General features: G+C 41.9%; 1 protein-coding gene across 4 annotated transcripts in view; it reads left to right on the top strand.

Annotated features, from left to right (window-relative positions):
- SUCO (SUN domain containing ossification factor) overlaps nt 1–14,024 on the top strand; it is an 88,577-nt gene that overhangs the window by 56,958 nt on the left and 17,595 nt on the right. For all 4 annotated transcript variants that reach the window (XM_039485505.1, XM_039485504.1, XM_039485503.1 and 1 more), the window contains 6 exons: nt 1,799–1,904; nt 4,203–4,223; nt 4,459–4,514; nt 6,375–6,466; nt 8,282–8,347; nt 11,208–11,282. In XM_039485505.1, coding sequence (XP_039341439.1) covers nt 1,799–1,904; nt 4,203–4,223; nt 4,459–4,514; nt 6,375–6,466; nt 8,282–8,347; nt 11,208–11,282 — 416 coding nt within the window. The remainder of the gene's footprint in view (nt 1–1,798; nt 1,905–4,202; nt 4,224–4,458; nt 4,515–6,374; nt 6,467–8,281; nt 8,348–11,207; nt 11,283–14,024) is intronic.

The following is a 14,024-nucleotide window of genomic DNA, read 5'->3' as shown; positions in this document are numbered from 1 at the left end:
CCATATGGAACAGAGCATCTTTCTTCCCGTGCTCTGTCCTAAGCCTCATTCCTCTAGCGAGGAGAGCCGCCTCCACGCGCTCAATGTGCATAGGGTGCTGGCTGTTTACCTGGATTGGACCAAACCGTTCCGGAAATTCTCGCAACTCTTTATTGCCTTGGCTGAGCGGGTGAAGGGGCAACCCATCTTCACCCAGCTTCTTTCCCGCTGGATCACCTCGTGCATACATACGTGTTACGATCTGGCAGGGGTTCCCCCGCCACCAATTGTTAGGGCACACTCTGTAAGGGCTCAGGCCTCATCAGCAGCCTACATAGCCCATGTCCCTATCCAAGACATTTGTAGGGTGGCCACTTGGGCCTCAGTTCACACATTTACTTCGCATTAGGTGATCGTTGCCCAGTCTAGGGATGACGCCAGATTCGGCAGGGCGGTACTTCGTCCCGGTCTACCGTGAACTCCTACCCACCTCCAACAGATACTGCTTGGAATCACGTACTGTGGAATACACATGAGCAATCACTCGAAGAAGAAAGGACAGTTACCTGTTCCATAACTGGCATTCTTCGAGATGTGTTGCTCATGTCTATTCCACGCCGTGCCCTCCTTCCCCTCTGTCGGAGTTATCCGGCAAGAAGGAACCGAGGGTGTGGGGAGCGTGTGGCTCCCCTTATAGCGCGATATACAGGCGCCACTCCAGGGATCGCCACGGTGCTCCCCCAGTATGGGAACTGCTAAGGGAAAAACTTCCGGCACCGGTGCACGTGGCGAGCACGCACACCTACTGTGGAACAGACAGGAGCAACACATCTCAAAGAATACCAGTTATGGAACAGGTAACTGTCCTTTACTGCAGCATAAGTAGGCCGTGGAGTTTTTATAGCATATTGTGGTGGGCTCAGAAAGAAAAAGGTTGAGAACCCCTAGCATAGGGGATCTATTGATTGCTCCTTCCCAGTAACTTGTGAAGGATTTTATCTTCTCTTGAGCTTTGATGGCTCAAAAACTATGGGTGTATGGTCATGTTTCAAGATTCCAAACTTTGTATCTGTCATGTTCTCTCTCTCTCTCCCTTAACCTCCTGCTACTTAAATGAGGGCAACACTTATAGCTATATATGTATCTAAAGCAGTCTGTAGTAAGAAGCAGATGCACACACCTTATTGCAGTACTAAAGTAGGTATTTACATGTTTGTAAACTATATATTCAGTTAACTTGTTCTTAAATTAGGAAGTACTTAGCTAAAATCATCCCCAAGCATGAAAAAAAACTTTGCTATAGACTGTAGGTATTTTGAAATGCTTGGAATCTCAGTAATTTAGTAACTGAACTGGGATTAATTCTACTATCATTGAGTATGATACTATAACAAGCAGTGTTTTATCTAATGGTTTAGAGTGTCTTTTTTGTGAAAAGAACAATGATGATGTTCTGTTGAACTTGAGACTGACAAACTTCTTTATTTTGCAACATCCAGACCATTTTTCCTTTTCAAAGCAAATACTTCAATATATTTTGTTTGGATTTAAAAATCAGTGCCCAGCAACACAGGCCTTGTGCATAATCCTTTAATAATTGTATAGGCATTATGGAAGCAGGACTGATTTCAGTTTAGAGTTTCCTAGAATGGCTAAACAAGGAATATTGAAGTTATGAAAAAAGAATTATGAAAAATATTAAAATGAAATACTGTTTTTAAAAAATATTAATAATTCAAAGAATATTGAAATTATAAAAAAAAATCTTGATTCTGTTTTTTGTTTTTGTTTTTAAAGTCAACATTTTGGTATTTTCCAGGTACCCAACAAATAAATGGATTAAATTAGGTACTTTTCATGCTAGAGATGAGAGAATTGTCCAAAGCTTTCCTTTGGATGAACAGATGTATGCGAAATACGTTAAGGTAATATTTTTAATGTGCACTGAATGCAACCATTCTCACTTTTAATGTCAACAATTTTTTTGAAGGATTACTTCCGCTTGAGTCACCAATACAATGTTGCTTGAGAGTCTGTTCAAACCTGGGTTGAAAAGTCCTTGCTCAGTTAGCAATCTGAATTTTTGTTTACTGACATACCATGATTAATTCAAATACAAGAGGGTATTAAGGAGAGGTTGATAACTTTAGCATCAATTTTCTCAACTGCAGTTGATTTTGTAACTTTGGTTTTGGCTGCCAATGTTTTACTTTGCTTTTTAGGTTTAATGAAGCAAAACGTTCTCAGAACTTTTATTTTCTTTAAAAGTACAATACATACCAATACACATGTGGTGCATATTTCCCCAGGTTCATATTACCTGCTGTAGTTTATTCTGTATCTCTGCGGTGTAACCTATACTCTAGCAATTATACACTTCCTCAGTAGTTTGTACTTTATATTGCTACACAACTTCAAACAAAAATAATGATGAATTAAAAACTGAAAATTTAGAACTTCAGTTTTGATATCTAGTATAGTATTCATAATGGAGTTCTTGAGCTGTAACTATCACATACGCTAATTCCTTTGAATTATTTAGGTTTACTGTGCTGGAGCCACAATGTAATAATTGATAAATTCACAGAGGCTTGTTTTGCATTGAGAATACTTTACTTAAGATTTCAGGAAAATGTGAAATCTAGCCTATTTAGAAATCCTCTCATAGTTAATGAAGAGAATTTAATGGTACAATTGCACGTTGCTTTTGTTCTGAAAAGGATACTTACGCTTCCAAATACTTGCTTTTTGATTTATTTTAGAACATTTTTTTTCTCTAGTTAACATCTCATCTGAGCATCCAAAACAACATTATTTGATGCATTGGCATGCTTAATATTTGATTTCACTAATAAAAGTGAGCATGTAACAATGCCATAAATAAACATTAAATCTGAGGACAGCTTTCTATTTTCATTTTATTTTTTTTTTCATATTCTTTAACTTCAGTTCAAATATACTTGTACTGCAGTGGTTTCTGGAGTAACACAACTTGAATGGAAACAGTGTGGATTTTGATTTGCTATTCTCCCGCATCACTCTTAAAAAAATAATTCGAAGCATACTAGCCTTCATTTAGCATTCTCTCTCTCTCTCTCCTTTGAACCTGTTTTAGATTCTAGTTGGTTAAAGATGTAGTACATCTTTTTAATGTTATCATGGTAATTTACTTTATACCCTTTTTTTAAATTCTATCACAATACTATTAAATTTTTTACAAAAGTTAAACTTTGGCACCATCCAAGGAAATGCAATCACTTGAAATCGCTGAATTTCTGTAAAAATTGGCTTGTACCATTAAAATTGAGCAATCTATTTTCCTAATAATGTGGGAGTGATTTAACTTGTAATCTATGATAATAACTATCCAAATCTTTTACTCTTCAACTGTTAATTGCATAATTACACCCCCCAAAAATCTTGCATGAGTCTGTAAAATGACAAGATAAAGACTATTTGCTCTGCCTGCTGGCTTAATTAATAGCCTAATCAGTATAGCCAGAACTGTGACTTTATCTGTTAGTAAAGTACCAAAAGTATGCTAGATGCTATAGATTTTTTAAAAATCTCTTGTATATATTGTTCTGCCTTCAATATTATGGTCCAAAACCCATGAAATCTTAAAAGTACTAATTGTTCTTGGAATGTATTGGCTTTTATAATATCGAATATAGTTTGCTAGCATGTTATAAATATAGTAGTGGCTAAAACTTTCCCATTGGATCTTCAGCTGCTTTATCACCCCCTAGAAATATTTCTGTAAAACAGAACATGTTATATTGAAATTAGAACAGTTACAGTATGTATAAAGTACATACTAAATATTTCTTCTAAAAGTTCTCATCTTTCAGTAGGCTGTTTAATGCTTCCCCCCCCCCCCCAACTTAATCATCACATTTATTTAGCTTAATTCAGTTCAGTATTCTGTCTGGCATATCAAATTTTTTATCATTCTATAACAGAAAATTTGGAATCTGACTGTATCTTCCGATTTAATAGAAACAAAGATTTCTGTGCATGTTATTCCTTTCTGTCTGCAAACTGAGGGCTAAAGTAAATCTAGGTTTACCTAAAGCAAATGATGTAGTATTGCAGCTTTATCCTTTGCATCTTATTTCTTTGTGCATTTGATAGTACTTATTTAAAAAAAAAAATTCTAGTTGCCTGTGGCATGACCTTTGTACTGACATCTTTTTTTTTTCTTTTCCTTTCTCTTGCTTCAGATGTTCATCAAGTACATAAAGGTTAGCAACCTCCTTTCTGAATGTTGAATGCATAGGGCTTGGGTATAATCTGTGGCTCCGCATGTTAATGCATGGCAAGAATAAAGCTTTCCAAGAACCTTTCTGTAATGAGCAATCTGCACATCACTTACATAAATCTAACTTGCAGATTGAAAACTGTATGGATATGTTGAATGGAGGTTTAACTTGATGGTTCTTTCCTGGTCTTCCATTTTGAATACTTCTTATTCTTTAGGTGGAGTTGGTATCACATTTTGGATCAGAACACTTTTGTCCTCTAAGCCTTATAAGGTAATATAGAATGAAACACTTAAGCTGAAAGTTTTCTTTACTTTAGTGCTGCAAAAGTAGCTAATGTTTTCTAGTGACAACTGGAAAACGCAAGTTTGAGCTTTCAGTAGCTTTATTCCTTTTGAAATTCATTAGCAGAGTGTTTGCTTATAAAAGTTACATAGATTAGCTGCTGCATAGTGATGCTGCCAAGTCACTGAAAGCTTTTTATTTAAAATAGGTAGCGTTATGGACTAATTCAAGTGTTCCATATTAAGTAGAAGCATGAGAGAAGGCAGAGATGTTTGTAGAAGTGGACAAAGGCATTCAAGGCTGACATAATTGGCAGAACAAAGGATGGGGTGTGCAATACAATAAAACAAGTGAGTGGGTAAGCAAGGAGGGGAAGGACTATGAAAGGCCTTAGGTCTGATCTAGTCTGGCAGTTACTGAGCTCCATCTAGTCCAGTATCATACTGTCTTTGACAGTGGCCAGTATTAGGGGCTAGATTCATAAAAGGACTTAAATGCCTAATGGCCACCTTGGTTACCTAAATCCCAGAATCAGACCCTACTAAGATTCGCAACCCCCCCCCGATTCAGCTGCCCCTGTACCTTGTAGGCACTTAAAATTACTTGGTCCCTAAATTTTTGCATTAAAAGTTCCCTAGAAGCCTATATTTATGCCTCTCATCGTTTGTTCTGCAGTCCTACACTAGGCGTACAGACGTCTTAACCCCTAAAACAATGCATGGACCAAGGAAAGATAGCTGTCCCTCCACTTCACTCACTTGCAGGGCCCAATCTGTTAATAATGCTCAGCCCTTGCCTACCAGCTTCGGCCGTGTAGGTGAGCTTACACAAAACAGCTGAAGCGGCAAGGAGGGAGGACTGCCTCAAACTTTTAGTCCAGTAGTTATGGTATTCATTTGGGATGTGGGAGATCCCTGGTTCAAGTTCCCTGTCTGTCTATGGAGAAGAAGGGATTTGAACTGGGATCTGCCATCGCTCAGGTGCATGTCCTAATCACTGGGCTGTGGGTTATTCTGATATTGGGCTCCCTCAGTGTCTCCTGTTGAAGCTGTTCCACTATGAATAAATAATTTTAAAAAGTCATTTGAGTAGGGGGACTGGATTTTGGGTCTTCTACTTCTCAGGTGAGTGATCGAACCACCGGTCTACAGAGTCAGTCCCATGTTTGCAGGTTCTCTTTTGCCCAACAAATTTTTCTTTGTGAATCTAGCCCTTGATATCTCAAAGGTACAAGCAACAGCCCTTCTCACCTCCTTAAAGTCTCCTAATCCTTAGGATTTTCATTTTCCCAATCTTTGAACCTGGGACCCCGGCACTGTAAGCCAGAACCATACACCATGACCTTTGAGCTAGCCTTGAACATGAGGACAAGAAGCTAGAAGACAGTGTAGGAAAACAGGGAGCCAGAGGAGGGATTCAAAGATCAAACGACATGGTCACTGTTGAGCAAAGAATGTGGTCTTAGAATCTGCATTTTGAATGGAAGTGGGGAAGAGGATGGGATTGTGTGCATCATGGAGGCCAGAGGAGGAGGATGCAGTAATCAAGATTAAGGATAAGGGTCTGAATGAAAGTTCCAGTTGTATAGATGTGGAAAAGGTATTATTTTTTGGAAATGTTTTGGAGGAATTAGCGACAGGATTTGGTTCTAAATACAATACTCTGAGTGCTAACAAATTATTTTTTAGAAGTGACTTTGTTTCAAAGGAAGGGAGTTTGGTCAGCTTATGGAAGGTGTCAGTTTGCTGTCTGGCTAACAGAGGATAAGCATTGCTTACTTAATACATATTTATGGCAGTAAGTACAGCAATTAGATTTTTGCACTCAGTTTTAATTAAATGTTTATAGGGTGTTTGGCACTAGTATGGTTGAAGAATATGAAGAAATTGCTGACTCTCAATACCAATCAGAACGACAAGAGCTGTTTGATGAAGACTATGGTAAGCAAACTGATGACTAACAAGCATCAGTTACTTCTAACATACCTTCTGTACTTGGTGATCGCTAGTATTTTTCCCCTGCCTGTGTTGAATGTTTTATTCTGAAGTTGAGGATGAGGATGAACTAAAATAATCCTTAAAGTAGTAAAATATGCCGGAAAATTAGGAATGTGCTAGAGGTTATAAACCTATTACAGGAGTGAGTGGTTGAGGTACTGTGGCTTGTGACATGATGGTCCCTTCTGGCCTTAGTCTATGAATCTGAGTAATGTGCCCGTTTTCAAGGCCTGTTCGAACATCCCATTAGGCCTTATACAACCTACTGTTCTTCATTATAAACCTCTGCAGATTGTTCACTTCTGGGCACTACTGTCTGAGTTGGTGAGAATTACAGTAGGCTGGCTGAGCATATATACACCTCCAGCCATCCTCCCCAGACCTGTTACCTTGGATGTTGTGAGCATGCTTCTCCCTTTGTGAATTCTCAAGCCATCCTTCATCCATATATAGATTCACATGGTGACAGACATGCTCTGACTTCAGGTGGTTACTAATGCACTCTGAGCTGGCAACCATACTTACGATTACCTCTGCTTCAGATGCAAGCCCTGGCTTCTTTCAGGACAGAGGGGAACAAAAGTGAGCTAAGTTTTGAAAGGAGGCAAGACACAGGAACGTAAATAAGAGACAGAGGGGTAGCCGTGTTAGTCTGGTTCTGTAGAAGCAGCAAAGAATCCTGTGGCACCTTATAGACTAACAGACGTTTTGCAGCATGAGCTTTCGTGGGTGAATACCCACTTCTTCAGCTATTCACCCACGAAAGCTCCTGCAAAACGTCCGTTAGTCTATAAGGTGCCACAGGATTCTTTGCTGTAAATAAGAGAGAATGGTGAGAGAAGGAAGAGACAAAGCTGGCCCTGCACATACAGTGAAGGAAAATAACAAGAATGTATTTGGAGTAAACATTGACTTCTTTCACTCAGCCTTGTGCTGAAGCATCCCATTTTCATTCTTAAAGGAAAGAGAAGTGTGGAAGAAGTTTTACTTGGCTGAGGAAGATAGAAATGTGTGGGCATGCTCTTTCTCTTCCTAGATCCCAGCTTCCAAAACATTCAGGAAGTAGCTCCGGCTTCTTCACTCCCCTCCCCAATCAGAAATGTTTAAGTTTTTCACTTTGAAAATCTAGTCATCTTACTTCATAGGAGTTACCTGCAAGAGCTTCCTTCTGAACCTGCAGAACTGCCTTGTAGTTTATATAAAGGGACTGCACCCCTCAACTGTCTCAGTTCCTTTTTGGCTGCTGCAGAGAGATAATGGAACTCATGTCGTGTCTTCAGGCGTAGACATTTCCTTAGCCTAGCTTAAGATTTAGCGTAAATCACTAATAGCTTACTCCCATGTCCCCGGAGTCCACTGTCTCAGGCCCTGGGGCTTGCAGAGACTTCCAGAGGTGTATCTCTTGCCTTGCAGTCAGCCCTGAAAGGGATGCCCATGTTTTGTGCTTCCCGTGTCTTGTTGAAACCCATTTTTTAACCAGATTTGTGGTTTGCTGTGCCTTTATTCCCTGGGTTAAGGGAGTGGGGGGAGAGATCTGAGATTCTAGACTCCTCCTGGCTTCAGTGCCTACAACCTGATACTCCAGTGGGCTCATTGACAATATCAGTGTCCTTTTAACTCTGATTTACAGTAAATTGAAGTTTGTTTTTTTACTTTGTCAGACTCTTTGCATATAACTCAAACACTAGACCTTGAGGTGTATTTTCACTGTTCATAAGGCATGTAACTTTCTGTTGCAACAATATTTTCTTTAAACAGATTATCCATTGGATTACAATACAGGGGAAGAAAAATCTTCAAAAAATCTCCTTGGCTCTGCTACTAGTGAGTATAATTGCATGTTTCTCAGAACACTTTCATAATGCTGTCTACTAATAAAATGGTTTATTTTATGTGAAAGTAAGATTCCACTTTATTGTGACACATTTATTTCATTAAATAATGGGAAAAATCATGCTTTTGTAATTCAGATTTAGGGCAAAATTTTCAAACTCATAAATGCCTTAGTAGCAGACTGAGACGAAGTGCCTAAGTCTCTTTTGTAAATAAGACTTAAACTCCTAAAATACTTAAAGCATTTTTGAAAATTTTACTCAGTCCTTTTCTCTTAGCATCAGAGCAATAAGCATGTTAACCTAAATAAATGAGAAGTTGAATGTGAGTGTTTTTTTTAAGTCTTAATTGTTTTATTAACAGTGCCATAGAACCTTGATTATTAAGAGGATAGAGTTGCCTGAGCACCTGGCTAAAGGGAAAGGATAGAGAACCACTATACGTCTCTGAGCCAAAGTCTTTACATGCATAGCATAGCTTCTTTATCCGTTCTTAAACCAGTCTGCTTTTGAGGGAGCTGATGGCTCAGGCACTTCTTCTCACATTCTTCCTCTTTAACCAGTTTCATTTAATCTGGGTGACTGTACCTAATCTTGTGAAAATAAGTGAGTTTTAGTGGACTAAGGTGACTAGACATGGCACTACTTCAGTTTTAATTGGAGTCCTCAACTTCAGCCGCATTATTTTAAGAGAATAGCACCAGTCATCCAACCCTTCTAGAATAATTGTTGCCTCGTTGAGCTTGTTCCTGTCTATCAAAGTTAGTGATCTAGCTTCTGCATGCACAATGAATATTACTTCTGCTTAGTGCTCAAACAGGTTAGTAGTCTTGTATCTGCATGGGCAAACATTTTTATTTTTTAATTCCACACTATACAAGTTTGTAATGCTTGCTTTCAGTTTTTCCTAGAATATAGCTGTGGCTTAAGTTTAAAAAGGTCATGTCCAGGAATGTTGCACAATATCTTAGTGGGAAGGAATAAATTCCCAAACAGTCTATTAATAAATGTTAAAGTGCCAAATAATGTTGGGCTTTCAACTCGAAAAGCAGCATGTTAGTTTTCCTGACGCTGCCCCATTTATCCTTTATCGTTAGTCTTGAGCTACCCATACCCAGAATAGTGTTGATAAAGTACTTTAAAATATGATGCTATATATGCAAATACAGTTGTATGTAACTTAATACAACTACAGCTTTGATGGTGTGAGAAGTGCAGTGACTTTCTTTAATGGATGTCAAATATGTTTTTATAGTGTGTTTAGTATGCCAAAGTCTGTTTAGAAACCAGTGACTATGTAGCCATTAAGCACTCAGTAACTCTTACATCGTCTTGGCTAGTAGTCTGTTATTGAGACTGCCATTTGACCAGTACTCTGGGATAATCTGCATTCTTTTTTTTTTGGGGGGGTGGGGTGGGGGGGAACCTTTGTGAGGCTTGTGCTTGGGCAAATGTAAGAGTGACAAAAGCGGCCTCCATTTAGTCAATCTAGTACAATGCCATCTCTAATCTCAAGTAGAGAGGCTAATATCTATGTAACAGTAGAACCCCCTAGTTATATGAAGGGTAAGGAGGGAAGCATCAGAAATTTGATTAGGGATTTGGATGATCATAAGAGCTGTCTTGCATTCTCTCTGGCCATATTGACCAGGGCAGGTAGCTCTTGTGCCCTTGCTCCTTCTCTTCTCATCATCTGGAAGATTGACAGAGCAGCTTCAGTTGCCTCTTTCCTCTGTTTTACCTTCCGGAAGGAATCTGGTTCAGATTTCAGATCTGAGCTGACCTATGTTGGTTATGATCTCTTATAAGGCATTCAGCAACTACAATGGTAAGCCTGGAATAAAAACCTTGATGAACAGATAAAATTCATGGTGTTCAGGAGTGTAGCTCTCGAGCTTTTTAGACTGCAAAAGCACTAGTCTAATCAATCTTACCAAAACCCAAATACTTTTCAGTAATTCTGGTTCTGTAAAGATATCACTTGATAGGATGGGTAGGCAATCAGAGTTAAAAAGGAAATAGTTTTTGGTTCTAGTCTACTTGAGCCATTTATTTATGCTTTCACCTGAGGGAACTCTTTCTTCCTATCTCATCGAGGAGCTGAAAATATTCTAGAGGACATAGAGGCATTGACAGTTGAGCTTAATCTACCATTGACTCAGAGGACTGAATTTTTTTTGAGTGCTAGAGGGATTTCCACCTGTCTTGTGCTGGAAGCACAAGATTCAAGAGTAGAAAACCAATTCAATATTAATATAGCAAAAACTCTTACCTGGAATTCTGCTTCTCTGAACTTTTCTGCAGTCTATAGTAGATCTCTTATCCATTGTGGACCTGTATTGAATCAATAGCTACAAAAAGATCTAGAACCTTCCACCAGCTTTGATTGTTTTTCACTTTTCCCATGAAAGCAACTATGTTTCTCAGCTCAGATGGAAGAGGAACATTTTGCCTCAATGTAGTAGGATCTTTACTGCCACCACCATGTTGTTTAGGAAATATGTTAGCAGCATGTTGTTTAGGAAATACTTTAATTGCCTTTCCTGCCCACATATATGGTTGGAAGCCAGAATAAACCTTTTTAACTGAGAGCCCCACTGGTAAAGATTTGGCATAATTTTGCAAAATAACCTAGAAACCTATATTTGAAATTATGTCAAGCAGAAAACCCAACCATTTTTTTATGATGAGACAAATAAGGAGGAAGTAGGAGGGAATAGATTACTTGTTTGGACTGGGAAAAAAATTGATGGATCCAAAGTAGTCTATGCAAATCAATGGGTAGATAATAGTACAGATTTCTGTGAGGATTTCTGGTCATGTCCTCTCTGATCAGTCGTGTTTTTGTTCAGATGCCATTCTAAATATGGTGAATATTGCTGCTAATATACTTGGAGCAAAAACAGAAGAGATTTCTGAAGCTGAAGGTAAATGTTATTTCCTTAGATGCATAATTTTGTTAATTTATTAAAAGATGCAGGATTTTAAACATGTTATAGATTCCTTGTTTCCCACCTTCATTTCTCCTAAGGACTTGGGTGACCTGAGTGCAGAGTAGTTCAAGAGTAGAATGCACAGATGCAATCACTTGGAGTGCATGTGTCCCATGCACAGTCATCGGAAACTCTTCCCTCAGTGGTATCAGTCAAGGTGGCTTGAGCACCCCTGCCATCACATGCTGGTATAAAGGGCCCAGCTATCTCAGAGACCTCTCACTTCCTTCTTACTGCCTGTGGTGGTGGTAGAATTGTTTGGCTGCCCTAGCAAATGCTTTGTGTGCTCATTGTAAATTCATTGTACAGCAAATAGTTTTCTAGATTTGTAGCTGATCAGTACTTCGTAGTGTGGATATGACTAGTTACCTTCAGTTCCCAGTTCTGGGGTTTCCATTTCTCAGTACTAAGGATGCCTCGGTCACCTGGGTTCAAACCCTGTATCTTTTGTGCTAGAGCTTAGCCGTCCTGAATCGGCACTGAGTGCTTCGGTGTCAGTTAGGAGTGCACTTCCTATCGTGCCCAAGACCTGGCACTGCTAACCCTCCCCAGTACCTAAAAAGAGGCATAAGACCACTGAGAGAGGAAGATGGCCAGCACCAAATCTTCTAAATATAGGGAGTAGAGTACAGCTGAAACCTAAGCATTCCTCTGCTCTGGTATAATGGTGCCAGTTTCCATCGACTCTGGCACCAAGGCAGGTACCATCGAGTCCAGGACCCAAAGGGCCCCTTCTGCGTCTGCAGTACCACACAGTGACCTAAGACAATCTTGGTATTGATCAGGCCAGAGGTGGTTGTGCCAGTGAGAGATCTGCTGAGCCTTTTGATACCAGTATCTGTGGCAGTGCAGGAGATAGCGCTCCTGGTACTGGCAGATGGAGGGGTCCCAGTATCATTGGTGCATTACTTGGTACTGCAACAACCTCCTGTGCCTCGGACTTCCTACCCATCGGTACCGTCGAAGGGGAAACCTGCAATGTTGACTTCTCTACATTCTTTGCCAACTCAGCACTGGTCTCGGACACCATCACGGGCAGCATCCCAGTTGGTCGGCAGAGGGTGATTCGCTGTCCTCTGAATGAGAGACTGGCTCCTACTTTTCCTAACCTTGGAACCAGTCACTCTATTCCTCACATAGGTGTTACTCCCCTGGGTTGCCTTTGAGATCCTCTGGGTGGAATGGTATTGGGCATCTGTCCAGGGAGTCACTGGGACCCACTACCAGCTCAGTGGTCATTTTGGAACCTGTGGGGATTTCCCCTCGGTTTTATGTCCTACACAAGTTGTTCATTCTCTGTGTACTTGCAGATGCATGGGGAGTCTACTTGCCAGGAGCTGCCTGGTCCTCAGTCTGGTATTAGGCCTAGTACCAGGAAAGGCAGAGGCAGTTCACAAGGAGCTGTGGGCTTCTGTTGGTTTTGCAACTCAGGATTGCTAACCAACAATCTCTTTTGGAACATTATGATTTTAACATTTGAGACTTCTCCTTAAAGATTAAGGACATGTTGCAGGCGGATGCTAGACAGATGTTCTCTTTAGTTGATATGGGGAAATCCATACTAAAGTTTGCTGCAGATTGAACTAAATGTTACAGACTCGGCTGTTAAGGTTTTTTTGCAGTTTCCATGCGCAGGAGCTCTTGCCTGCAGTCCTTGGGGTTTCTGCGTGAGGTCCAACAAACAATTCAAGACATGTCCTTTGAAGGGTCCTCACTTTTTTGGAGCAGACAGACTTTAAGCTCCATGAGTGGAAAGATTCTGGAATTATTTTAAAGTTTTTGGGATTGTATGCTCCTGCTCCACCCAGGAAACTTTCCACCCCAGACCCACCACCACTATTCTGCTGCTGCATCATCTCTGAAAAAGAAAGAAAAAAAGTAGAGACAAGCTGCACTGCTTGCTTGGCTTTTGGCTTCTTGCAATGCATGCTCCATCTAGACTGGGGTGGTCAAACTTTTTGGGGTGAGGGCCACATCTGGGTGGGGAAATTGTATGCAGGGGCAGGGGTTTGGGGTGTGGAGGGAGGGGTGGGTGTGGATGGGTGCGGGTGTGCAGGGGGGGGGAGGGGGGGGGGGGGGGGGGGGGGGGAGGGGCATGGATGGTATGGGGGGGGGGGTGGGGGGTCAGGAGGGAGTGCAGGGGGAGGGGGCGGGGCGGGGGGCAGGAGGGGGGGGGGGGGGGGGGAGGGGGGGGGGGGGTGGGGGGAGTTGGGGTGCACAGGGGGGGGGGTGGGGGGGGCAGGGGGGCAGGGGGGGTGGGGAGGAGGGGGGGGTGGGTGGGGGGGGGGAGGGGGGGGGGGGGGAGCAGCCAGGGCAGGGAGGGGGGGGGGGGGAGGGAGGGGCAGGGGGTGCAGGCAGGGGAGGTAGGGGGTGCAGGAGTGGGGCAAGGGGTGGGGGGGAGTTGGGGGGCAGGGCAGGAGGGGCAGGAGGCAGGGGGGGCAAGGGGGGCAGGGTGGGGCAGGCGCACACGCTCAGCGGTGGCAAGGCAGGCCGCCTGGCCCCCTGCCCTCTGCCTGTCCCGCCCTGCCCCTGGCCCCTGCGGCCCCTGGGAGGGGGGAGGAGGGTGGCTGTGCTGCCCTGCTGCGGCCTTTCCTGGCTGCCCCTTGCCCGCCCTGAAGCTCCCGGCCCCTGTGGTTCCCCAGCTGCAGCTGCAGGGGGGCAGGCCAAGGGAGCAGG

Source organism: Mauremys reevesii, linkage group 8 (genome assembly GCF_016161935.1).
Source record: "Mauremys reevesii isolate NIE-2019 linkage group 8, ASM1616193v1, whole genome shotgun sequence".
NCBI lineage: Eukaryota > Metazoa > Chordata > Testudines > Geoemydidae > Mauremys > Mauremys reevesii.
The sequence above is the reverse complement of the archived record's forward strand: the minus strand, read 5'-3'. Positions and strand labels throughout refer to the sequence as shown.